The 25,141-nt window shown below is 46.3% G+C and overlaps 2 protein-coding genes and 1 long non-coding RNA gene across 4 annotated transcripts in view; 2 read left to right on the top strand and 1 right to left on the bottom strand.

The window, feature by feature from the left end:
• Positions 1–1,320: 1,320 nt before the first annotated feature.
• Positions 1,321–14,200, top strand: ISCA1 (iron-sulfur cluster assembly 1). The gene is made up of 4 exons (XM_043567378.1): positions 1,321–1,544; positions 9,053–9,106; positions 12,214–12,319; positions 13,913–14,200. The coding sequence occupies exons 1-4, from the start codon at positions 1,464–1,466 to the stop codon at positions 14,059–14,061; spliced, it is 390 nt and encodes a 129-aa protein (XP_043423313.1). The 5' UTR covers positions 1,321–1,463; the 3' UTR covers positions 14,062–14,200.
• A 389-nt stretch (positions 14,201–14,589) lies between these two features.
• LOC122475417 lies at positions 14,590–15,005 on the bottom strand. The gene is made up of 2 exons (XR_006295164.1): positions 14,887–15,005; positions 14,590–14,836 (listed from the first exon to the last, which is right to left on the bottom strand). It is a non-coding gene; the product is annotated as an uncharacterized LOC122475417 (long non-coding RNA).
• A 5,107-nt stretch (positions 15,006–20,112) lies between these two features.
• CD4H9orf153 (chromosome D4 C9orf153 homolog) overlaps positions 20,113–25,141 on the top strand; it is a 29,260-nt gene continuing 24,231 nt past the window's right edge. Inside the window, exons 1-2 of one of the 2 annotated variants that reach the window (XM_043565594.1) lie at positions 20,113–20,309; positions 21,430–21,497. The gene's annotated coding sequence lies outside the window, so the exon portion shown is untranslated. Of the gene's footprint in view, positions 20,310–21,349; positions 21,498–25,141 lie in introns of both variants that reach the window. The other variant, XM_043565595.1, reaches the window with a different exon arrangement.

Raw genomic sequence — 25,141 nt, 5'->3', positions numbered from 1 at the left:
CTTGGTGTGACACGTTCTATGGGTTTAGACAAATGTGGAATGGCATGTGTATCCACCGCTGTGGTTCCACGGTTTCACAGTATATGACATCTTTATCCATGAATAACTAGCAACCTTTATTGAGTTTCTAGTACTTAGGTGCCATACAATCTTCTAAGGGCTTTCCATTTAGTCTTCATAGCATCAGTAACAGGAAGGGCACAAGAAGTAAAATACCCCGTCCCAAATCACCGAGCTAGGGAGAGGAAGCCAAGATACAAACCCACCATACTACCATCGCCTAATCTCACTGCTTCTTTTGTGCTTAGAGGGCTTAGAGGCAAAGATAACCATTCTCTTGCTGTCGTGCAGTTCTAGTTCAGTAGCAGGGAGACAGAACTACCTAAGGGAATTCTGAACCATCCAAACCTATAGGCTCTAGGGGATGAAAGATAAATTGGGCTCTAAAACACACTGATTAGTTCTTTTCACATCAAAACACTGAGCAAGAATCTTTCCTCGCCATCACCATTCCACAGATCCTACTTTTCCCCTCTACCTCTAGCACTTCCACGAGAAAAGCCACCCATCCTTTACGTTCTCCTCCTCCCCCCTACTGCTGCTAATCCTGCAGCACTTCTGTTCTCCAGGATCTCTCATTCTTTCCTGGACCCTCCATTGACCAGGCTTCCTGTGAGTGCATGCCTGGTATAATGCCTAAAGCTTAGGTGTACTTGGAGAATTAAAAGGCAGGAGGCCCTGAGCAGCCACTACAAGGTCTGACAAACAGGCGTTCAACCAATCTTACGGAATGGTTCTCGCTATGAATGTTGACAGATCTGTCCAATCACATCTTCGGGTTGGTCGGCGTTCCAAAGTCAGCACCTAAAAGCGAAAGTTGCATTAGCACCATCTTCCAACATCCGGTGCAGTACAGCCCGCGGTGAGAAGGTAGCCTGGTGAGTATTGGGATTGTTTATTTCGCGATTCTGCGTTAAGTCCATGCTCTTAAGAACTGCCTAGCTGAACCAAAAGGAAGACCAACGTGTGTACCTGGGCCTCGGAACCCTTCTGCTTTGGAGAGCACCAGCGCTCGTGGCTCAGCGTTCTTAAGGAGTGACGCCGCATCTTGCCCAGGGGCAGGTCGTGGAGCGACACGCCTCCAGAGTCCACAAGTGCAGGCGTTCTGCGCGCCCCAGCCCCACTCCCCACGTAGAGCGGAGGCCGTCCTTGCAAAGATAACCTTGCCCCCGGGCCCTTGCGCCTAACAAGTCACGTGCCCATGGCCGGAGCTCCGCGCCCCGCCCTCTGTCCGTCACTCACACGGCCCGCCCAATGGCGGGGGCGGGGGCGGGCTCGCGCGGGGCGGGGCCTGGGGCGCCGTGCGCCGGAGCTTGTGGCGTCAATGCGGCCGCTGTGTCCATGGAGAGAGGCTGAGGTGGCCGAGTTCCGGCCCGAGGCACCGGGGCGCCGGGACGGCGAGGATGTCGGCTTCGTTAGTCCGGGCCACTGTCCGGGCTGTGAGCAAGAGGAAGCTGCAGCCCACTCGGGCCGCCCTCACCCTGGTGAGTGGCCGGGGCGCTCGGTCGGGCGGTGACATTGGTTCACCTCCGCTCTCTCGAGGTCACGGCAGCAGGGCTCCGGGCGCGCTCCGCGGCCGCCGCGTCGCCGCCTTGCCCGCCTCGCCCCGGCTGGAGAGATAAACAAGCCCGGGCGGGGCTGCTCCACGGGAGCCTGGCGCCCCCGGAACTACGTTTCCCAGCAGGCCGTGCGCCGCCGCATGCGGAGGTTGGGGGACGCCGCGTGTGCGCGAGTCCCCGGCCGGCCGGGGCAGCCCGCCGCGAGCCCAGGGGCACGACTGTGCGTGCGTCGCGGGCCTTTCAGAGCTCGGCGCCCGGCACTCCGGGGAGTTTGGGGGAGGGAACCGCGACCCCTGCCCTCCAGGTGCGCCGGGAGGGCGGTAGCTCGCCGGGGGACCTCCGGGCGAGGGCGGCGAGCGACGTGAGAGCGCAGCTTCAACAAAGCCCACCCCTCGCCGAGATCAAGGCTGCAGCGCACAAAGGGTTTCTTCCTGGGTTCGGGGAGGGGAGGCTTTTTGAAACACCCTGTGTGCCTCCAGCAGGCCTCCGCCGCGGTCGGCTCTCACAAAGGACAAAGAAGGATAAAAATCTCTACCCTGGGTGAGCGTTTTCTAGGTGAAAGGTCAAACACACTCGGAGGGCCCCAGAGTCCATACCGCAGATGCTCACCGCAGGGCTTACCATGCATATACGGGATCCCTGGTGCACTGTGCAGTTGTTTTTTTGTTTTTTTTTTCTTTTTAGCCTAGGGAACACTCACATAACATAACATTAACCACTTTAGAATGTACAATTCAGTGGCATTTAGTACCAAGTGTTGGGCAACCATCACCTGTGTCTCGTTCCAAAACATTTCACCCCGAGAAAACTGCCATGTCCGTTAAGCAGTCACTTGTGTTTGCCATTTTGAAAGAGTTGAATTTTATAGGAAAGCCTATGATCAGCATAACTTATCACACACCCATCAAGAGATGAAGGAGAAGCCTTTGTGCAAGCATTCACCACCTAGAGAGTGGGAAAGTAGATTCTCTAAAGGAATCCTAGATTCCATTCAACCTAATGCTATAAGATAGCCTGTTGCCAGAAAACTAGTTGTAGCAAAACAGAAGAAAGTTGTGATGAGGCAGGAGAATTCACTTTTATAATGGTTCATTGTTTTCAGCCCCTACAGAGGTTATCCCGATTATTCTGTATTACTATTTTCTGTACCACCCGCCTGTTTTCATGTCTGGAAGATATCAGAGCTTAGAATTTTCCAAAGTCTTGAAATCACAACAAGTCATACTAGAAGACACGAGTCATACTTTGTGTCTTTCGGTCTCAGTTCACAAGTACTCAGAATTGGGGCACCTGGGTGGCTCTGTTGGTTAAGCCTCCGACTTCAGTTCAGGTCATGATGTCAGTGGCTGGTGGGTTTGAGCCCCGCGTTGGGCTCTGTGCTGACAGCTCAGAGCTTGGAGCCTGCTTCGGATTCTGTGTCTCCCTCTGTCTCTGCCCCTCCCCTGCTCACACTGTCTCTCAAAATAAATAAACATTAAATAAACAAAAAACATAGTACTCAGAATTGAAAAGAATTCTACCACTGGTAATGGTAGAGCCAGAAAGAGAAGTCCATCATTTAGCATATCATTACTTGCTCGTTCAAAATCTCTAAGTCATTCCCTTTTGCTCCTTGTCATTCAGCTGATATTTAAGACCTCCTTTGTTTCAGTATAAGAAATGAATGTGTTACACAGTTTCCCACCCTCCAGGGACACAGTTGTGGGCCAGGCCTTGGCCACCCTTAGGAATTACTAGGAATAATGACAGTATACATTCTCAGACCTGAGCTGTCTACACTTACTTTCTCCTGCTTCATTACCTGTTACCACTTACCAGGCTAATTCTGCTAACAGAATTGTAACAGCTCCTTACCATGTCATGTCTTATTTCAGCAGGGCTCTGTTGTTGGCATCTGATCAAGTGTTCTGATTAACTTGCCAAAGTCCGTTGTCTGAACTTAGCCTGTTTAACTCTCTGGGTGACTTTTTAAGTTTCTTTCCCTGTGATCTTAGCTGGTGCTAAAGACAAAGGTCCTTGCTGCTTTCCACCTGGTGCAGTCGTTTTAATCCTAGCATATGTTCTCTAGTCTCCAGACATTGTGGCATGCATGTATTGCTGTTTGTTAGTTTTCTAGTGTTTTTGCAAAAAAATATTTTAAGTCCCAGCAGATATTTTAAGTCCCTTGCAAATATTTTAAGTCAAGTGCAGAAGCAAGGAGGTGATCAAAGGGCTAATGAGTGAATGTGGATGAAAGCAAATGAAACTAGAGATTTCAGTAAAAGGAGGAGGAAGAGATCAGTGCTACCTAGATGTATAAACTTCACATCAGGAATCTGACATGGCGCAAACTTGTTAAAGTGCTGTGCCTGTGCAGCCTACCAGAGGTCATTAAAAGGCTAGGAAAAGGAATTGATTAAATGAAAACATGGTTCCATGCTTCCAAATTATCTACATTAACTGATGTTAATCCAGGAGAGGATTGGTGGGTTGCTGGAACAAAAGGCCTCATCTGGTGATAGGCTGTCCTAAACACATTGGTGCAAACCAGAGACGGTTCCTTGATTGAGTGTTTTAAGACTCCACCCCACCGCATGAAAGTGAGTACCTTTGGGCATCTTCAGAGGCACGTCCAAAGAGGATGCTGTCCCTACTCTACATATCCAGGAACTGACGGTTGAAATTGAGTTTGTAGGGGGGCAGAGTGAAAAATGACAAAAGAACTTGAAGATTTAACACTGCCCTGCTGGCAGAGGCTTTTACTTCCATCATTCTACAAATCAGAATTAATGTAACCATAATTTAGGATGAAGGGTGTACCTACAGCTGTGCATAAAGCTCAAGCAAAACTGTAAGAGAATAATGGTACATAGCCAGCATCATTCTTCATGAGCACAGAGAAGTTAATTCATTATGTTCAGTGGGTGCCTTAAGACTTAACTTTCCGGCGGCACCTGGTTGAGAAGGGCTAGGGAACAATGTGATACTAGAGTCCCAGTAAGGAGCTGTTAATTCGTTGAAGGACAAGTACCAGAAGTCCTTTGGAACAGTGACCAAGCAGTAAGATTCCTGTATTTAGGTCATTTAAGGGTATTCTCCAAGAAACCATTGGGAGTAGCCTAAATGTGTAACAATGAGAGATTGGTTAAATTAGAGTAGATGGAGTTGGTGAGTACATTCAGTCGGTGTAGTCACTGTAAATAATACTTTTTTTTTTTTTTTTAAGTTTGGGAGTCATAACTCTTCGTTCTTTAACTTACTGTCTCTGTGCAAATTATTTAATCTTTAATACCTAAATCACAGAATTGTGAGAATAAGATGATGCATGTAAACCATTAAGCACCTGGAATGTACTTAGTGAATCGTTAATAACGTGCTTATTACCATGTATTAAATGAGAGACATGTTAAACTTTTAAAATGTGGGCTACATAATACACAGAGATGAATAGGAAAAGACAAAAGGGAAAACACTATAATGCCACCCCTAGCTGTTAAAGAACGAGTTAAAATATACTGTCACTTGTTCATTGGCTGCTAGTTACCATCTTCTAAACATTAAAATGCCGTATTTATAATGAAATTAAAATAGGTTGTAGTTGTTGACAGGTGTTTAGTATACGTAATCCTGGAGTTAGCTCTGGTTTTAATTTTGTTTTCTTGAACAGCAAAATACTAAAATTGCATGAGGAATTAAGGAAATACAGTGTTGCGAATGAAAAGTTTCTGCTACAAAAACAGGCTGAAATCTTTTTTTAAGGGCCTTTTGTCTTGTTCTGTGATATACATATGAGTAGATTAAAAACTATCTTTGTATTTAATCAAGTTTCAAGAATCTTAATTTTGTTTTAAGTTTATTTATTTGAGGGGAGAGAGGGGCAGAGAGAGAGTATCCCAGGCAGACTCCACACTGTCAGTGCAGAGACGATGCAGGGCTCGAACTCACGAACCACAACCAGGAGATCATGACCTGATCCGAAGTCAGACACTTAACTGACCAAGCCACCCAGGCGTCCCAGGAATCTTAATTTTTTTTTTTTTTTTTACATTTATTTATTTTTGAGAGACAGAGTGAGACAGAGTGTGAGCGGGGGAGGGGCAGAGAGACAAGGAGACATGGAATCGGAAGCAGGCTCCAGGCTCTGAGCAAGTGTTAAGCACAGAGCCTGATGTGGGGCTCAAACCCATGGACCGTGAGATCATGACCTGAGCCGAAGTCGGTTGCTCAACCGACTAAGCCACCCAGACGCCCCTGGAATCTTAAATTTTAATTCATTGGTCAAATCTCAGGTGAATAAGTCCTCAATTATACCTAAATTAAGGTATATTATACTTTCCTTGGAAAAGTATAGGTGTCTTAGTTGTTTGGGGGGAGTGCTTGGAAATTGGAAGGCTACCAGGCCTGGAGCGTGTTGTTTAGCCGAAGTTCTCGCACTGTTTGCCAGATTGAGTTTACTTCTTGCAGAGGTGCTAGTGTATGCAAATAGACAAAGAACCCAGCGTGATCCTCAGCTTCTGCCTGGCCCCAAGATACAAAAAGTACCTTTAAGAGCTAGCATTTTTTTTAAGTGCCACATGTTCCCTGTTAGTCATTCTGACTTGTTCTGAAAATCAAATTTCTCAGCAAGTTGTAAGATCCATATCTTTCCCTTAAATAAGTACTCAGCTGGGTTTCCATCATTAATAACACTCCTCCCAATGGAGTATGTTTGGTTTTGGCCTCTGACACAGGAACATTAAGACTTGGTTTGGCTCCTATAATGACGTTTCCCAGGCACACCAGTTACTTTTCCCTTAACAGTACAAGGCGTGAAGTCAGCCGCTTTGGGATAGGGAGACCACTCCAAGAATTGTTTTTACTTACTGTGTCTAAGTGTTTCCTACTAAGAGTTGAGAAAAGAAGAAAATACATCATTTTGGAAAGCCAAGTTAGGTGATTTAATCATCACTTGGAGATAAAAACCACAAGGGGCTGCTAACAGAGTAGTGTTGATACCCTGTCTGCTTTGTTTTGGTCATGGAGGGGTGAATGGTGAACCCTCCTCATCTTTGACTTCCCAGCATCACAGGGCAAGTTATACTTGAAATGGATATTTTTTTCATGGCCCTGCCTGGGGTTTTGTTTGTCTGTTTGTTTTTTCACTTATTGGAAATCCTTTGCTCTTTGACAGTAGTTAGATTAAGGACAGTAGTTAGATTCAGGACTCAATGTGGGAAGTATGACCATGAAAATTACGGAAGCTAGTTTTTACTGGCAGTTGTTGAGAAGGACAAATGAGTGTTTTTAAACATCTTTTCAGAAATATTTCTGTAACTGTTTGAGGTTGATATGCCGTAATATCAAGAGAAAAAAAACCACAAAATTCTCTTTTCCATTTCCTTCTTCTTCCCCCTGCGTACTGTTCCCTGTTGTCTGCTTTTGTCACACCGCTTGGCTCCTGTTCTGGTAGAATTGTGGGAAAAGGCTGCTTAATAGACCACCGACTGGTGGTGACTTTTTTTTTTTTTACCTTTTTTTTTTTTTTTTTTTTTCTTTTGAATTGGGGTCTGCCCTGACAGCAGAGAGCTCAACACAGGGCTCAAACTCAGGAGCAGTGAGATCATGACCTTAGCTAAAGTCAGATGCTTAACCAACTGAGCCACCCAGGTGCCCCTAGTTTGTGTTTTTAAAAAATACTAGTCTCAATTTTCTAAATTGGTTTTTGTGGCCTTTCTAAATTGGGTCCAGACTCTGCTTCAACATCCTTACCTGGCTGAGGTAGGCCAGAAGAGCCTCCAGGCAGGCCAGAAGAGCACGCTTTGGGGCCATCCTTTGGGTCTGTTCCCTCAGCACGGGCTTGAGTTTTGGCTACAGTTGCTTCTGAGTCACAGGTCATAATGTCCACTGGGATTTCACAAACCAGTAAGATGCCGGTACAAAAAACTGGAGGACCAGCACAGCGTTGCCAGCTGAGGAGCTAATAAAACAAAGTAGGAAGGACATGATGTCTTCACTAATATACTCTCTTCATTGTGATAAGGGCTGGTTTATATTGAGCTCTTTGTGCCTGGCACTGCTCGGGAGTGTACTTCGTGAGCTCGTTTATTGAATCCTCACAACAATCCTGAGAAGGAGGGTTTCTTCTCCCCATTTAAGCCAAGTCACAGGCTGGGACACAGCCAAGAAGGGGAATAGGAGTGCCCTGGAACAGACTTTGTCCCTGACAGCACCGTGAAAAAGCAGATAGGATCCAAGAGTACCAGTTTGGTAAATTTGGAAAATTGCACTTCTAGAGAAAGTGGGGTTGGTGATGCTGATCCATCTTGAGGACAAATGGGCTAGATTAAACAGCATTACTCCTGAAAAATGCCTCCCTGTGCTTGCTTCTGTAGTTGACCAGCTTATTTCTGTTTGTCCGGATATCCTGAGATGTTGTTTTAAGCCACATTTAGTATCTGTGGGACCATGTGGCAGGACTGTACCGAGGCACACCCTGGGTTGATGCTGGTATCACTGTTTCCTGTATGCATTTTGACGAGTTTGACATAGATTAGGGGTAAGCAAAAAAAGCAAGAGTTAATAATAATCAACAGAAAAACCGCCTGAAGATCAGCTTCCCCAGTGATTCCTTGAGTCATTCATTGACTGTTGAGCACCTGATCTCTGTGTTGGGAATTGTACTTGTGCTGAGCATGTAGTAGCAGCACAAAATAGATGCTCCTTGGAAAAATTACATTTGTGATGTAAGTAGAGAGTACCAGCGCTAATGACAGGGAGCTGACCTTGACGGGGGGGAGCAAGACTCAAAGGATGTTGCTAGAAGGTATTTTAAAAATCAAAATAGGGGGGCGCCTGGGTGGCGCAGTCGGTTAAGCGTCCGACTTCAGCCAGGTCACGATCTCGCGGTCCGGGAGTTCGAGCCCCGCGTCAGGCTCTGGGCTGATGGCTCAGAGCCTGGAGCCTGTTTCTGATTCTGTGTCTCCCTCTCTCTCTGCCCCTCCCCCGTTCATGCTCTGTCTCTCTCTGTCCCAAAAATAAATAAACGTTGAAAAAAAAAAAATCAAAATAGGGTCTCCTGGGTGGCTCAGTCGGTTAAGCGTCTGACTTCGGCTCAGGTCATGATCTCACAGCTCATGAGTTCAAGCCCTACATCGGGCTGTGTGCTGACAGCGCAGACCCTGGAGCCTCCTTTGGATTCTGTGTCTTCCTCTCTCTGCCCCTCCCACTCACACTTTGTCTCTCTGGCAAAAATAAACATTAAAAAAAATTTTTTTTAATAAAAATGAAGTGCTTTGTATTGAGAGTTCATATGTTTGTTTATAAAAGCCATAAAGTACTTGGGCAAGAGTGGAATATGAAATTGTCACATGAGTTTGCTGAAGATAGACTTGAATAGTCTCAAAGGTAGGGAACTGTAAGGCTTTAAAAAAAGCAAGTTTTGCAGCTAAAAACGTAATAACTTGTTCTTTTTTCAGACACCTTCAGCAGTAAACAAGATAAAACAGCTTCTTAAAGATAAGCCTGAACACGTAAGTAAAACCAATCAGTTGAATATTTACTAAAAAAATTGAAGTCCTGTTTTCACAATGAATTTATCTTGTGATAAACAGTATGTTTTCATTGGTTAGGGATTTTTATTTAAAGAGTAAAGCTTCACTCCAGCACTATCAACAATAGCCAAAGTACGGAGAGAGCCCAAATGTCCATCGATGGATGAATGGATTAGAAGATGTGGTATATATATACAATGGAGTATTACTCGGCAATCAGAAAGAATGAAATCTTGCCATTTGCAACTACATGGATGGAACTGGAGGGTATTATGCTAAGTGAAATTAGTCAAAGAAAGACAAATATCATATGACTTTACTCATATGAGGACTTTAAGAGACAAAATAGGTGAAGGGAAGGGAAACAAAAATATAAAAACAAGGAGGGGGACAAAGCAGAAGAGACTTATAAATATGGAGAACAAACAGAGGGTGACTAGAGGGGTTGTGGGAGGGGGGATGGGCTAAATGGGTAAGGGGCACTAAGGAATCTACTGAAATCCTTGTTGTACTATATGCTAACTAATTTGGATGTAAATTTTAAAAAATAAAATTAAGTATGTTGAAAAAAAAGAGTAAAGGTACACTCAAGGTTTTTAAAAAAAACAAAATTATTTTATAACAAGCTATTAAATGGAGAAGACATCGTTTTGTGACCCCAGACTCTTGATTGTCATTCATCCTTCTAAGGAGCTACCTCCCATTGTCCTTTCCAACACAATGTGTACATTTTTAATCTGTCTACACCAGGGTTTCTCAGTCTCTGCACAGTTGATGTTTTGGGCCAGATAATTCTTTGTTGGAGGTGGAATGCAGGATGTTCAGTAGTATCCTGGGCCTCTGCACATAGGTACCCGTGGCACTGCCCCACTCCTTAGTTGTGACAACCAATAATGATTCCCTGATGGGGACTACTGACCTAGACTATGCCTGTGCTTGTTTGTGTGTATATCTCTTCGTACTTTTATAAGCATTCCATACATGCTGTGGTTACACTTGACTTTTTGTCCTTAATAATAATAGCTTGAGGTTCTTTCTGTGTCATTACAGGAAGACCCACCTCATTCTTTTTAATGGTTGCATCTATTAGTGTGTTTTATCGAACGGGTTTTATTTATTTAGCCAACCGCCCATACTAACGGTCTTTGGGGTTGTTTACATCCAGTGCTGCCACAACCATCACGCAGCAAACATTTCGTGTCTGTAGCGTGCCAGGCCCATTGCTTAGAGGGCTAAGGCTGTAAGCATGGTGTAGTGCACCTACATAGCCTGTCCTAGACACAGAATTGTGCAGTAGGGGGTGTGTGCCTCACCTTCATCTTAGTGCATTGTTAATTGCCTGTGGAGTACCATAAATCACATCCAAGTACTAGACTATTAATATTGAGTAATTAGACTACAGAGTGGTTTCTAGCTTCTGTTGTGCGATCTACCTTACAATTGAATGAAGTTCTGGACGGTCCTCCTAAGAATTACTGCATACGTATATCAGTATTCCAGCTCCATTGATAGATCGATGACCAAATGGACCACGAACTTAGCTGTGTAGATTTGAGGGATGTTTGTTCATAGTGTTGTGAAAAGGGTGGAACACATACTTCGTTGGAGTCGCTGAGGGCACAGGCAATCCCTTTTCCAGGCTCCAGCTACCTACAGCTGCATTTTCATGTATTCTGTAAGCGTCTGTATTCGTTCCTAGTAGTAGGACTTCCTGCTTGCTGGAGGCCTCTTAGTGACAAAGATTAAAGCTAGCTTAAACCCATACTTAGGACACGTGCCTCAGAATTTGAGCTAGACAGTTTATTGATGGTGCCCAGTACGGGACACTCCCTCCCGTGTTCTGTCAGCTCTCACTCTGAAAGTGAATAAGAGCACAGTTCTGTCTCCGTGTTGTGTAAGGGTATAAGGACACACTCTGCTGTCTGAATGCTTCAGCTGTCCAGACTCCCAGGCACCCCAAAATTGTAAGCCCCCCTCTTTGCCACACGTCTTTCCTACTCCCTGTTTTCCTGAAGCAAGTGCACATCGCTGCTTTTGAGAGAATCAGGGTCTACTGGCTGAAATCCTCCTTTGTATGGTGATAGTTTTACCATACACTTCAATGAAAAAGCAGATAGGATCCAAGAGTAGGCATTTGGTAGGTGTTGTTAGGCAGTCACGTTAAGATAGACATTGGTATTTTAAAAGTGCGGTTTGGTCACCTTTTAAACTTCTTACGTCTGTGTTGGCTGCAATCTTCTGATTTCTGGTACTCGAGAATGTGTACACAGGTCTGCCTTAGAGTTAAGGCCCCGTGTAGAGGCAGGGTGATTGCCAGGTGACAGCCTGTGAGCCTCGGTGAACCTAGCCACACAGAAACTTCCTGAGAGCATCTCCTGCAGTGAGGTGGGGCACAGACAATCGAGAATTTGTAGGTAGCCGCCTCTGCCATCAGATACTTTTCTTTTTCCTTTAAAAAAAAAATTCTTAATGTTTAGAATTAAAACTCTTCTTTAAGAGGCACCTGGCTGGCTCGGCCAGTAGAGCATGTGACTCTTGATCGCGGGGTGGTGAGTGCGCGCCCCTGGTGGGGCACAGCTTACTGTGGTACAGTGGATTACTGAGGCATTACATGCAAATGATAGTTGTGAAGGCTGATCACACAGAAAGATGATGTCTTACGTGGCAGAAACAAAGCAGACAATAAGACTTTTATTCCTGCTGTAATAAAACCTGTGTTTCGAGTGTATGTATGTATGATGAGGACTGGAAGAAAAATGGGAAAACCATAGGAGATATCTTTTGTAGAGTGATAGTGACTGGCTTTTTGGAGTTTTGACCCCTCTGTACTGTTTTCTTTGCACATAATTGTTTTTTTATTTTAGGATCCCCACTAGTGTTGCAGTGATGTTTGTTAAATAGTTAAACTTTTTAAGTGCATGTTCCCCCTTCCACTTCCTAAAGGGACATTTTATAATGAGAAATCTAATATTTATCTTTGAGCTTACAAAGAAACATACAGGGTCAACCAGCCAGGGTTTTTATGAATGTAATTGTTTAATATGTACTACTTTAAAACTTAAGTTTTATTTACAATGCTTTTTCAGGTAGGTCTGAAAGTTGGTGTCCGAACCAGGGGTTGTAATGGCCTTTCTTATACTCTAGAATATACAAAGACAAAAGGAGATTCTGATGAAGAAGTTGTTCAAGACGGTGAGTTTTAAGCAAACTTGGCGTCAAATCTTTAACCTTGAACAGCAAGAAGAGTAAAGATGATAGTAGGAATGGCTTATGTGGTGCTCAGTGTATCTGGTTTGATGGCCTTTCGTGTATTAAGTGATTCATACACAGCAGCTGAGTGAGAATGGTACCATGTCATGCCCCATTTTACAGATGAAGAAACTGAGGCATGGAGAGGTTAAATAGGCTGTGCTCTTAGTAACTGACGGATTATCATTTGTGTGTTTATTTCAGTTACAAAAAATAATCACTGTGTGCAGAAAGGTTTTTAAATGATTAAACTTCATACTGAACCATGCATCGTGTGCGAAGCAGCAGTTTGACATCTGTACCAAATAAGTAATGTCATCTCATGCTTTTGAGGAATCTGTATTTTTCATTTTTATTTAAAATGTCAGTGCTTTAATTATGTCCTGCCTCCTGCCCCAACCCAAGAATCTGATAAAACCTATTGAAAACAAAAAACTACCTATTTTTGTTAATAGGTAGTTTTTATTTTTTCTTTTATTTTAGAGAAAGAGCGAGTGGGGGAGAGGGGGAGAGACAGAATCTTAAGCAGGCTTCATGCCCAACACAGGGCTCGATCCCACCACCCTGGGATCATGACCTGAGTCAAAATCAAGAGTCGAACGTAACCAACTGAGCCACCCAGGTGCCCCAGTGTGTTGTTTTTTAGATCAATACATTAAATATCTTAAATGTTTTCATTTTTAAGAAGAGGAGTTCTAATAATTATGTGTAGTGTATATATGAGTAATTACTAAGTTTCTTATAAGGAGGAAAGCTTTCTCTTTTTTATTTTATTATTTTTTTAAGTTTTGGGTTTTTAAAAAAATTTTTTTTGAATGTTTATTTATCTTAGAGCGTGCAAGCAGGGGAGGGGCAGAGAGAGAGGGAGACACAGAATCCAAAGCAGGTCCCAGGCTCTGAGCTGTCAGCACAGAGCCTGATGCGGTCTTGTTTTCATGAACTGCGAGATCATGACCTGAACTAAAGTCGGATGCTTAACCACTGAGCCACCCAGGCACCCTGGAAAGCTTTCTTAAGCTGATTATATTTACGAAGATACCAACTTCTACCTGCGTAATTACTAGGGAGTTAGGTTGTTACCAGTTTTCCAGCCCCTAAGCAGCACAAAACGGCTGCGGTGCACTGGTTGGTCTTATGAAACCAGCCCAGTGTATCACAGTCCTTGTGTGCCTCTAGGCTTGCCATTGTGTCATGTGTACAGACGTCATTGCAGAGTTCTCGCACATTTTCCAGACTTTGTCTTTACAGAAGTCTCACCGAGAATATACTCATTTCCTTCATATTGCATATTGGAAAAAGGAGTGAAGTGCAAGTTTTGCATAGAATTGTCATGGGATTGGCTTATATACAACAGTCTAGCCAGTGTCATTGTGTTTGACTTAGGTTATTGGGTGGAAAAGAAGGGACAGACAGGAACTGAGCACTAAATCCCTTAAAGGAAATAGTGGGACTGATCCAGAAGCTTCCTGTTTGACTTTTGTGAGTGTTTACTCTGCAGGTTTTATTTATGTGACACTTGCTTTCTTCTCCCGCCAGGAGTCAGAGTGTTCATCGAGAAGAAAGCACAACTGACACTTTTAGGAACAGAAATGGACTATGTTGAAGATAAGTTATCCAGTGAGTTTGTTTTCAATAACCCAAACATCAAAGGAACGTGTGGCTGTGGAGAAAGCTTTAATATTTGACTGCTCTGGCTGTGAGCTCCGGGAACACTCGTGGAAGTCCTAGGGCTTACTGAAGAAATGATGTGACTGTCACGTGCTGTAAGGTTATAATGTATGACTGCCTTATGAGGAAAATAAAATGATGCATTTTGAAAGTGAAGCCAGTGTATTAGATTCCTAAAGAAGTGATATTTGTATTATTTTTAAAGGGCAGAAAATGAGAAGCCATTATTGTCTTTGAGTCATGTTCCTGATCTATAAAGAAAAAAAATCCTATCCTGCACTTCCTTGTCTTCATCCTTTTTATTAGAACCAGTTTCATGAAAGTCGCCTTCCTGGGAGGATTTCAGGAAACGTATTTGATATACGTGCACTGCATAGATCTCCATTGAGTGGTGCGAATGTGCATTTACCAACCAGATTGATGGCTCTTAAAGTTCAGAGGCGGAAGATCCTGACTGCTGGTGGGATGCGGGAGTGCACCGTTTTTTTCTACCCAAACTTGGTACAGCGTTTCTACATTTTTGTCCCAAATTTCATTGTCAGATGCCTCATTTGCTTTACCCCTTAGCAGCAGCTGGCAGACGAAAGTATCGAGCAAAGGTTTCCTTGAACTGCAGTGCAGAAAGGTTCCGAGCAGTGTCATCTAAAGGTAAGAATTACTTAACCCACCATTTTTAATCCATTTCTTTTGCCACCCTCAGTGTCCCCTCCACGGTGGAGTCTCCAGCTGGCTTAGATCCTTTTGGTTGAAAGGTGTCTAAAAAGCCATCCAGTCCACCCCTCAATTCTGTACCTGGGGTGCAACCCCCGGGGAAGCTGAAGGACTTCTGTCCACCCTCACACCGTAGGCTCTGTAGCAGCGGAGCTGGGACCACTCTCGTGTCCCCTTCTGTGTAGGGGACACACCGGCTCCACAGTCTGAGGCAGGCAGCAACGGTCAGCGTGTGGACTGGCTTCTCTATCTGGTTGGCAAAATCTTATCAGAAGATTTTCTTGTAATTTGACAAAGATCGTTATTTATTTTATTTTGAGTGAGAAGAATCTTATTTTAAAACCCACTCATGTGAATTACCGTCTTGTTTCTTTAGAACTATGAGACATGTTTTCTACAGTAGAGAGGACACTGTAGCGCCCCAGAAATATCCTTCTCGAATGTTGAGGGTCTTCATGAGGGCCAAACATGAGGGTCTTTTCTTCAAATTCCCAGTACGTGTACGTTTTCTGAATCTCAAGTTCAGTGACATTCTTAACCTAACGTTGTCACTACCACCTTTTCTTTGACAGTGTTCCTTTTGTCATTTAGTGATTTTCCTGGGTTTGACATACTGTTCTACAACACATATGCTTTTTTTGAAAGCCGGTTCTCATGAGGTAGCTGTCACACTTCTGTCCGTCCTGTTTACTGAAGTACCCGGCACGGAATGCACCAAAACCTAGCGCGGTGGCTCTGTAGGTGCTTGCGAGTTCGTATTGTTAATACGCTTGTCGGTCCACCTGTCATTTGTGCAATACTGTACGTGTGTAGAGAATGAATTGTCAATAAAAAAGAACGTGGCCTCTGTGTGATCGTAAGATTGCCTTTTCTTTGTAAGGAAGAAGGGTTTGGGAATGGTAGCTGTAGCTGTTGCTGTAGCTGTAATGGCTGCGTTTTTCTAACCAGTCTCGTCGCTAACGGGAATTGTCCCCACCCGATGCATTTGTGTCCAGTCTTCTGGCATCGTTCTCCATTTGGCCCTCTGACAGAGCCTTTGGGATCGCTCCTGGCCCCAGAGACCTGAGCATTGCCTTTCTTCAGCCTTGTCTCCTCCCCGCTCCCCTTCCTCCCTCCCACACGGACTCCTTCTTACAGCCCCTGTGGCCTTGTCCCTGCCTGTGATGCTTTTCCCACATCCGTCATCCAGGCTTTATGTTCACCTCCGGCATCTTTGGAAGCACCTGCTGTCCAAGCCCTGAGGTTTCACAGATGACCAGAGATAGTCCCTGGCCTCGGCCATCTTAGAATGGACAAATGAGACACCAATGAAGAGAGTAGGGTAAGTGTCGTGATAGGTAAAATGTGACCCAGACTTGCTCCGTGCCAGGAGCTGTTCCAGTATCATCTTCACAACAAGCTAGTGAAGTAGGTTGACTGTTGTCATCTCCTAGATGAGAAATTAAAAGCTCAGGATGAATAAAATAGTTGACCTGAGTCCCACAGAAGGTGGCCGGGTCACAGTGACCCGCCCGTGCTGCTAGCAGTTGGGCTGTGCCACGTGTAGTGAGAACCGAGATGGTTCACTTTTTTTTTTTAACGTTTATTTATTTTTGGGACAGAGAGAGACAGAGCATGAACGGGGGAGGGGCAGAGAGAGAGGGAGACCCAGAATCGGAAGCAGGCTCCAGGCTCTGAGCCATCAGCGCAGAGCCTGACGCGGGGCTCGAACTAACGGACCACGAGATCGTGACCTGAGCTGAAGTCGGATGCTTAACCGACTGAGCTACCCAGGCGCCCCCAAGATGGTTCACTTCTAAGAGGCTAACTTAAAAGCTGCGACACCTCGAGCTTTTAAAACCCCTGAGAGATTTGGAGAAAAGGGAAGACATGGACAAAACTAAAGAGAACTGAAAACCTGCAGGAAGCTAGGCACTCAGGAGGCTGTGCGGGACAAAAGCGACAGTAGAGGGGACAGCACGTTGCAGCTTTCTCTAGCTGCTGTAGGTGCTGGGAGCCGTCAAAACCTCTGCGTGCAGAAGTCGGGGGCTGGGAGGGGAGGAAGACGGGGAAGTGCCGCTGAACCCCCAAACCTGAGGCTCACTGGGGTGAGCCTTCGGAGCTGCCGTCGGCAGGACTCCCATCGAACAGACCAACCTCAACAGGGCCGTGGCGCTGTGGCCTGTGGCCGATCACACTGGCAACACTTTACCAGGTGTTTTGGTTTTGGTTTCTTGCACAGTACTGAAAAGTAGGAGCTTTGTCATTTCTTTGGTGTTCACTTCGCGACAGGCACGTCGTAATCCTCTTTGGCAAAATGGCTCGCCTACGGCTGCGTCATGTTCTTTCTCACTTCAGCCAAGCGTCGCCAAACCCTGGCGTCCGGTGAGAGGTCACCTGGTAGTGCCTGTGTGACACGGAGGACGTCAGCTGCCGCGGCAGGAGCTTCGTGTGGGATGGTTTCTTAATCAGAAGAGCACGCTTAGGAGCCCACTCCAGTGGTGGACGTGCCCCAGAAGAATTTCAGGAGACGGGGGCTGCAGCGGTGTTCTGCTGCAGAGTGTCCCTGTCCCTGCCCTGTCTCCGACCCACAAGAATGATTTTCTTGTTGACAAAGAGGAAAGTGGGGAGGGGTTGGAAAAATCCCTACAAGATCAGAAGTCCCTAAGATTTGCAGGACTTCCCAGGTTTCATTCATCAGGAAATCCCTTTTAAAAAGAGCCTTTCTTGTCTCGTTTTGATGCCTGAGAGATCAGGAAATGCAAAAGCCTGTGATGTTAAGCTGCCTGGTCATTCCCATGCCATCGAAGAGCTGTAAGACCCTTGTGGCCTACAAAGCTCTTTATAAGTGTCCAGTTTGGGCCTCAGAGCAGACGTGACCTGGCCCACGAGACTGCGTCAACTCGAGTAAATATAAATGCAGCCAGCCTGATGGCTGGGGTTCAGTCCGCAAGTTCATGGGATGTCAGAGCTAGAGCTCTGGGGGTCAGATACATCTGGGTTTAAATCGTGGGCCCTGTCACTTTGTGACCTGTTGACCCGGCACAGTTTAGGTGATTTCTCTTGAGCCTGTTGCCCTATCTGTAGAACAGTCTCAGAATTGGGGGAAGTTGGATGAGCTAACTGCACATAAACAGGATCCAGCTGAGAGATGACACTCAGTACTTAGTGGTTCTGGTCCCTTTTACCCATGGTTATCAGTCAAGGCAAGAGTGCGGGGAAAGAGTTTCCATATAATTAGGGAGTTACTGCCCCACATTAAAATCTGGGGGCCATTCACTGTATCTCTTTACATGACCACAACAGCTTGATTGAAAAGAACTACAGATATAATAACAGAAATTATATTCTCTTTGTAGCTGATTAGCTACAAAGAGAATTCCCGTGTAGAGAGATGTTTCTTAACTGACGAGCTGAACCCCCACGGGCTTAGAGGGTGGAGGGTCAGGTCAACGGGAAAGCCAGGCTGGCGGCCTACCTACCCTCTCCCTCCTTTGCAATGTGGACCCCTTGCCAGGGGTGAGTCCTGGTGGGATGTGTGAAATCTGCCTCCCTTGCTGTCCCCCAAAATCCTCAGTAAAGGCTGGGGTTCTCAGTGGCACAAAATGCAACCTTCCCCAGGGCAAGGACTCTGCACCAGCGATGGCCCCCTAGCACAAAACCCTGTTTCTTTGATAGCCCTAGTGGACTGCATCACAGATTTACTTCCATAAGTACATAGTTCCCAGCTATTCACTATAAAGTACATGTTAGGGGCACCTGGCTGGCTCAGTCGGAAGAGCATGCAACTCTTGATCTCAGGGTCGTGAGTTCAAGCCCCCTCCCTCCCCGGGTTGGGTGTAGAGATTATTAAGAAAAATAAATAAACTTTAAAGTACATGGTTATTCTCTGTGGAGTCAGGTCTTCAAGCAGTCCTTCTCAAGCTTCAAAGTGTAAATAAATGGGTATCTTGTCGATCCCCAAGGTCTAGGGGACTGGGCTTCTGCACGTTGAGCCAAGGGTCAGGTGAAGCCCATGCTGTTGCTCCGCAGACCACCTTTGAGTAGCAAGGTTTTAAAATGTCTCCAGGGGTACTTGGTTGTATTAAGTGATCATTTGTACCTGTGGTTTTTACCGCCCACCATGGTGTTCAGGGTCTCTGATCAGCATGAGAGAGCCCCGTGGCCAGCCTGAGATGACAGAACAGCTTACCCACCAGTTTTTATAAGACCTGTCTGGTTCCTTTCAGTGAAATCCTAAAACCGTCTCGAGGATGTCCAGCCCCGTTTCCATTCAGTAGCTGGGTCCCCGCTCAGTCCCCACTGCTTTCGCCGGCACAACCAGGCGACCTGGGTGGTCCATGAATCGTTTTGATCCTAATGTTCTGGAACCAGAGTCCTCAAATAGGCTGGGTTTGACATCTCGGGGAGACCTACAAGGAAGGGGACACCTTGCATGGCCCTTCTTTTCTCTGAACGACCATAAAAGGCGGCACAGGGCATTGCCTTTCTCAGGAAATGTGTCTTGTGGGAAGTGTGCACAGGACAAAATTTACCACTTACCACTACTTTTAAGTGTGCGTTTCAGCGGCCGTAAGAACCTTCATAGTGCCGCACAGCCATCACCACCATCCATCTCTAGAACTTTCTCAACTTCCCAACTGAAACTCTGCCCCCATTAAACACTAACTGTTCGTTCCTCGCCACCTCCCGTCCCTAGTAACCAGCATTCTACTTCCCGTCTCTGATTTGTCTAGGTGCCTCAGAGCAGTGGGATCCTGTAGTACTTGTCCTTTTGTGTCTGGTCCGGAGGTAACAGTTTTGGTCTTAATTAGCAAGGAGACATGGCCTCAACAGTTCTCACGGTTGCTCTTTAACCCACCGTGGATGGAGTCTTTAGTTTGTCCGCTGTGAAACTCCTTTGATGATGTGTCTGCTGATGGTTATTTATGGACAATTGAGGGCAGTTTAAGAAAAGCATCAAAAGATTGTGCACTAGGCTGACCCAGACGAAATTCATCATGAGGAGTCTGGGCAGAAACATCAGGTATTACAAAGGAAGTTCAATAGACAGGACTTGAAATATGTAGCTCTTGTCAGGACGAAGTCCAGCGAAACCATTTGGTGCTACAACAGACCTCCTACTCCTTCCTTCCTTTCTCATGCAGCCCCAATCCACTTGTGGCCAGACTGTGTAGGCAGACGTAGGACGCTGTGTCCTATTAACTGCCTCGATTTCTCCTTTGCATCTTGTCCGTATCTATAGAAGGAAAAACTTGACTGATTAGAAAATCACAATTCAGCTCGTTCTTTTTTTTAGCGTTTCATGGCACATGTTCACTTTTTAAAATGTCTTTCCATCCTCCACCTTCCACCTATCACCCTCATGAAGGAAAATAATCCCCTGGCCTTTGGTGTCATGCAGCTGTTTATGTGACCTTGAGGACGTCCGTATGTCACAATGGACAGTGAGTTATTCCTTCACACTAAGCGTTAGCAGATGCCAGGCTAGCCCAAGGGGCTACCAGATGAATGAGACCCAGCCCTGCAGATTCGTAAACAAGATGGCCACATAAACATAACTGTAAAGCAAGTGGTAAGTGCTGTGATTGACCTACTCCTGGGGCATAATGAGAGAACAGAGAAGTGAACGTTCGGTCAGCCTGGGCTTGGCCAGGAGATGCGGGGGGAAGTGGGCAGTAGGGAGAGAGAAAGCAGAGGCTAGAGCTGAGAGATGTGAAGCTGGGCTCGTGTCGACAAATCAGAGCTGGGAAACCGACTTTCCAGCAGTTCATGACTGCGCCTCAACAGTCCGTCTCTTCCTTCGGGCCTTCCCTCTTAGCCTTGCCCTCTTCGTGGATTTCTCTGCCTTCTTCCCTCGCCACCATGTTGCCACTGACCCCTAGCCCTGACTGGCCTCTGTTCTCACTACACCCATAGCCCCTTCCCCCTGTCCCCAAATCCAGCCTTGAGAGTAGAGATGAGTCTGAAGGAGGAGGAGGAGGAGGTCAAAAAATGGTAGTGAGCTTTCTCTCCCTTTTCTGGAACCAGCTTTTGTGGACAAGCTGTCTCTCATGGGCCCAAACTGAATGGTGGAAATACCCGAACTCCTCAAACTGGCTTCCAGGACAGGCCTGTCCGTCCTCAAGGCCGCCATTAAGGCCACTGTCCATCCAACGAATGGAGGCCCTGAGCAGGCACCCTTCCCTGGGGACTGTCCACAGAACAGTAAGCATCAGCCTGACGGCAATCCCTTTGGGTGGAATTGTACGGTCCCAACCCATCCCACCTTCTCCTACCCCAGCTGCTATCCACCTGAGGCCTTCGTTCTAACCTTCTGTACATGCTACCTTACATCTCATGGGTATGTACCCATTTCGCGGGTGCTGAGGGCACCCACAAGTACACTGGCATTGTGGACGGCAGACAGAGCCAAGGCTGGTGACTCAGCCAGTGCTTCCAGACCAGCCTAGGACCCTGCTCCGTGTTCGTCAGGTCCCTGGGGGAGAGGTGGGGAGGTGAGCCCCACTGCCGATGCACAGCTCTTCGGTATCAAAGGGAGTAGAAATGGTTGTAGGTGCAGAGATGGGTGTGGCCCCCAGGAACCCCCAAGGAACTCTGTTCCTCCTCCTCTAGATTGCCGAGCAGAACGGTGTCCCTCTTCTCTGGTTTCTGTCTTTGGGAATCTGGCTCCTTTTTGGGATTCCATCCTGTAGGTCAAGTGCTGCCGCCCTCACCAAGCAAACCGGAAACAAGCAGAGATCTTCCCTGGAGGCTACACCAGGTACGATTCCCATTTCTAAAAGTACTGGCATCCTCCACTGGCCACTCCTGAGGCACCTGAGCTGCCCCCACATCCCCTTCCCCGAGAGCTTGTGCCACAGGAAACCATGACCTGCCGGCACCACGAGATGCTCAGCACCACGTCCTTTCTAACAGGCCCAGGGGGGATGGGGTCTGGTCCATTGGGGGAGTGCACTGAGGAGCCCCCCTCTTAGCACGCGGGGCTGTCTCCTTGCCTTGTTTCAGGCTTGCCTTCCGTGTGCGACCACAGGGCCCCAGCCGTTCCGTTGCTAAGCGTCTATGGAGCCCTTGCTATCATCATGCCTCGTACCACAGAGGACACAAAGATGTGCCTCTGGGAGCTGGCCCTGTGGGAGGGGGGAGGTGGTGGGAGGAGGAAGAGCACAGCAGTAGCGGCTGGTGGCAGTGGCCGTGATTAGGCAGCCAGCGCTTATAAGAACACGTCCTAGGGGCCGGCCGCCTGGCTGGCACTCTGCAGAAGTTAAGGGGTTGAGTCCTCACACAGCTCTAGGTGGTTGGCGCCATACTTACCACGCCCATTTTACGTATGTGTATACTGAGTACTGAGGCCAATAAATGCCATTGAGGGGGCACAGGAGCCCTGTCCAGGAGGCTCAGAGGAGCAAGCGAGGACATGAGGGAACAGAGGATGTCAGAGGGGTGGCTCCAGAGATGTTTGTTTTCTTTCATGTTTACTTATTTTTAAATGTTTGTTTATATCTGGGAGGTAGGAAGACAGTGTGCAAGCTGGGGAGGGGCAAGGAGAGACCTAGACAGAATCCGAAGCAGGTTCCAGGCTCTGAGCTGGCAGCAGAGCCAGCCTGACACGGAGCTCGAACTGCGAGATCATGACCTGATCCAAAGTCGGACACTCAACCGACTGAGCCACCCAGACGCTCCCAGAGATGGGTTTTCACAAGACACCGCAGCTGTGAGGAGAAGGGCCCCCGGGACCTTCGTATGCAGAGGGCAGATAAGCCGGCACGGATGAGAGTGAGGGTCGTGTGTGGGGAACGTCAGAAGATACGCTACGGGGAGTAGAGTCGCCCGAGAGGGAAGTGATGGGGATACAGATGGTCATGGTTCGCAGCTCGGCTGAGAAGCCCCAAGCACGAGGCTGATGTCCTGTGCGCTGTGGGCCAGGGCAGAGCCACTGAGGGTTTTGAGCGCGAACAAGTCAGGATCAGAATTCTCTTTTAGGAAGGGTGACCTGGTGTGGCTTATAGAAAGTAAGAAGTTGGAGCACAGGATTTCTAGGGCACTGAAACGGTTCTGTATGATGGTATGATGTGTGATGGTGGATACATGTCATGTTGGTCAGCACCCATTGGACATACAACACAAAGTCAACCCCGATGTAAACTAAAGACTTACGTTGATAACAGTATTGGTTCGTCAGTTACGAGTAATGCATCACACTATGTAAGATAGTCATAGGAAAAATTGTCTGTAACGGTGGGAAATGCTTTCCTTTCCAAACAATTTTCTGTAAACCTGAAACTGCTCTAAAAAAAAAAAAGTATCAATTACTTACAAGTCTTTTTTAAGAACATTTTTAAAACTTTTAATTTCAATATGGCTAACATACAGTGTTATATTAATTTTAGGTGCACGATGGAGTGATTCAATAGACATATTTTATTAGCAAAATAAGACAATAGTTTTACATTCCTAAGAAAACTCAGGTTTTCAAAAATTGCATTTTGAAAGCAATTGCTTCAAAGGGAGAATTGAGTTTCGTTCATTTTTCCTACCAGAATTTCAATGATAAAGGTCATTTTTTTAATTTAAGTAATCATAAGTACACTTAAATACTCCCAACGTGGGGCTCAAACTCACACCCCTGAGATCAGGAGTCGTGTGCTCTTCTGGCTGAGCCAGCCAGGCACCCCAATAAAGATCATGTTTAATAGTAGGCTGTGGACTGCCACACATCAGAAAGCACTCTGGCCTTCGTGTCTGGTCTCTGCTCGAGACCGATAAGCTCTCTCAGCACATCAGCAGCCGCAGGGTGGTGCGTGCAGCCTTCCACGATGCGCTCCCTGAGGCATTGTTCTTGCCTCATCTGCTCTTAGTCAATGCCACAGACTTTTCCTCTCTCTGAGGTGCTGAATCTGATGGATCCATGTTTCCATTTCTGATTGTGTTACAACCAATAATAGCACATTATACCCCCTAATCAATTGTGTTCTATGCAATTCATCTGAAAACCTGAGCAGGCGGCATGTAGTGATGGAGAACCTAATCTGCACCAGCCGCTAAACCGGGCAAGCAGATCCTATGGGCAGGCAGATTCCGAGGCTGAGGAATCCAGGGAAATCAGCCAGGAAAAGCCCCCTAGGCATTTTGGTGAGAAATCAGGCAAGAGCTAATGAAGCCCAGACGAATCCTGGGTTCCCTGTGGGCTCTCACCTGCTTCCCAAAGGGGTCCTCTTCTCACTTAGACTAACATACCCAAAGCATGGAACCCCGTAATCTCTCCAGTGGGCCACAGGCACCCGGGGGGTTCAGAGAAAAAGCAACAACGCAATAGTAGTCAAACTTCTTGAATTGGGACTGAAAGATTGTAGTTAGTGACTTCACAGAAACCCTATTTTGTCCTCTGCAACCATTCCATATTTAAACGTTGAGCATTTGGGGTCCCTGGGTGGCTCAGTCAGTTGAGCATTCGACTCTTGGTTTTGGATCAGGTCATGATCTCACAGTTCGTGGGTTTGAGCCCCACATCAGGCTCGGTGCAGAGCCTGTTTGGGATTCTCTCTCTCTCTCTCTCTCTCTGTCTCTCAAAATAAATGAATAAACTTTAAAAAAATGTTGAGCATTTTCCATAAGGACAGCATCCGATTATCTTAAATAACATCCGGTTAACAAAGTTCACTGTGGTTTAGTGTGTTTTTCATACCATTGGCTGGTATCAAATTTGCAATCTTTATTGTGATTGGGTTATATTTGACTCGATTTCATTTTTCTTTTTTTTTTTTTTTTTTTAATTTTTTTTCAACATTTATTTATTTTTGGGACAGAGAGAGACAGAGCATGAACGGGGGAGGGGCAGAGAGACAGGGAGACACAGAATCGGAAGCAGGCTCCAGGCTCCGAGCCCTCAGCCCAGAGCCCGACACGGGGCCCGAACCCACGGACCGCGGAATCGTGACCTGGCTGAAGTCGGACGCTTAACCGACTGCGCCACCCAGGCGCCCCTCGATTTCATTTTTCAAGAGGATTAGTGGCCCAAAAGTGTTCACTGAAGCATAAAACAGTGATGGAAACAGTGTTATATATCCTACAAATCGGAAAAATCTTATGAATACCCAAGGTAACTGTCTCTCCAGAAGGATATAGGATGTCAGGATTTACCGGGTCCAGCAAATCTGCAGGTGTGCTCTTACACAAAGAAGTTAAAAATGGAAACTCAGTAGGAGATATGACTCCGGATCATGGGGTCATGAGTTCGAGCCCCACGTTGGATGTAGCGCTTACTTAAAAACTTAATAGGAGGTGCCGCGATGAATATCTGAAAGCTGAATTTAACTAGATTAGAGCTTGTACTTGTCCAGGTCTTCCCCAGCAAAGTTACAAAACCTGGTCAGACGGTACCACTGAAGCTTTTGAGTTATTCGACAA

This window comes from Prionailurus bengalensis, chromosome D4 (assembly GCF_016509475.1).
Source record: "Prionailurus bengalensis isolate Pbe53 chromosome D4, Fcat_Pben_1.1_paternal_pri, whole genome shotgun sequence".
NCBI classification, from domain to species: Eukaryota; Metazoa; Chordata; class Mammalia; order Carnivora; family Felidae; genus Prionailurus; species Prionailurus bengalensis.
Note: the sequence above shows the minus strand (reverse complement) of the source record. Positions and strands in the feature narration are given on the sequence as shown.

Coding starts and splice junctions, on each gene's coding strand:
- ISCA1 (XM_043567378.1), top strand. CDS start 1,464: ATGTCGGCTTCGTTAGTCCGGGCCACTGTCCGGGCTGTGAGCAAGAGG. Junction 9,107..12,213: donor TTAAAGATAAGCCTGAACAC/GTAAGTAAAACC, acceptor ATGCTTTTTCAG/GTAGGTCTGAAAGTTGGTGT. Junction 12,320..13,912: donor TGAAGAAGTTGTTCAAGACG/GTGAGTTTTAAG, acceptor TTCTCCCGCCAG/GAGTCAGAGTGTTCATCGAG.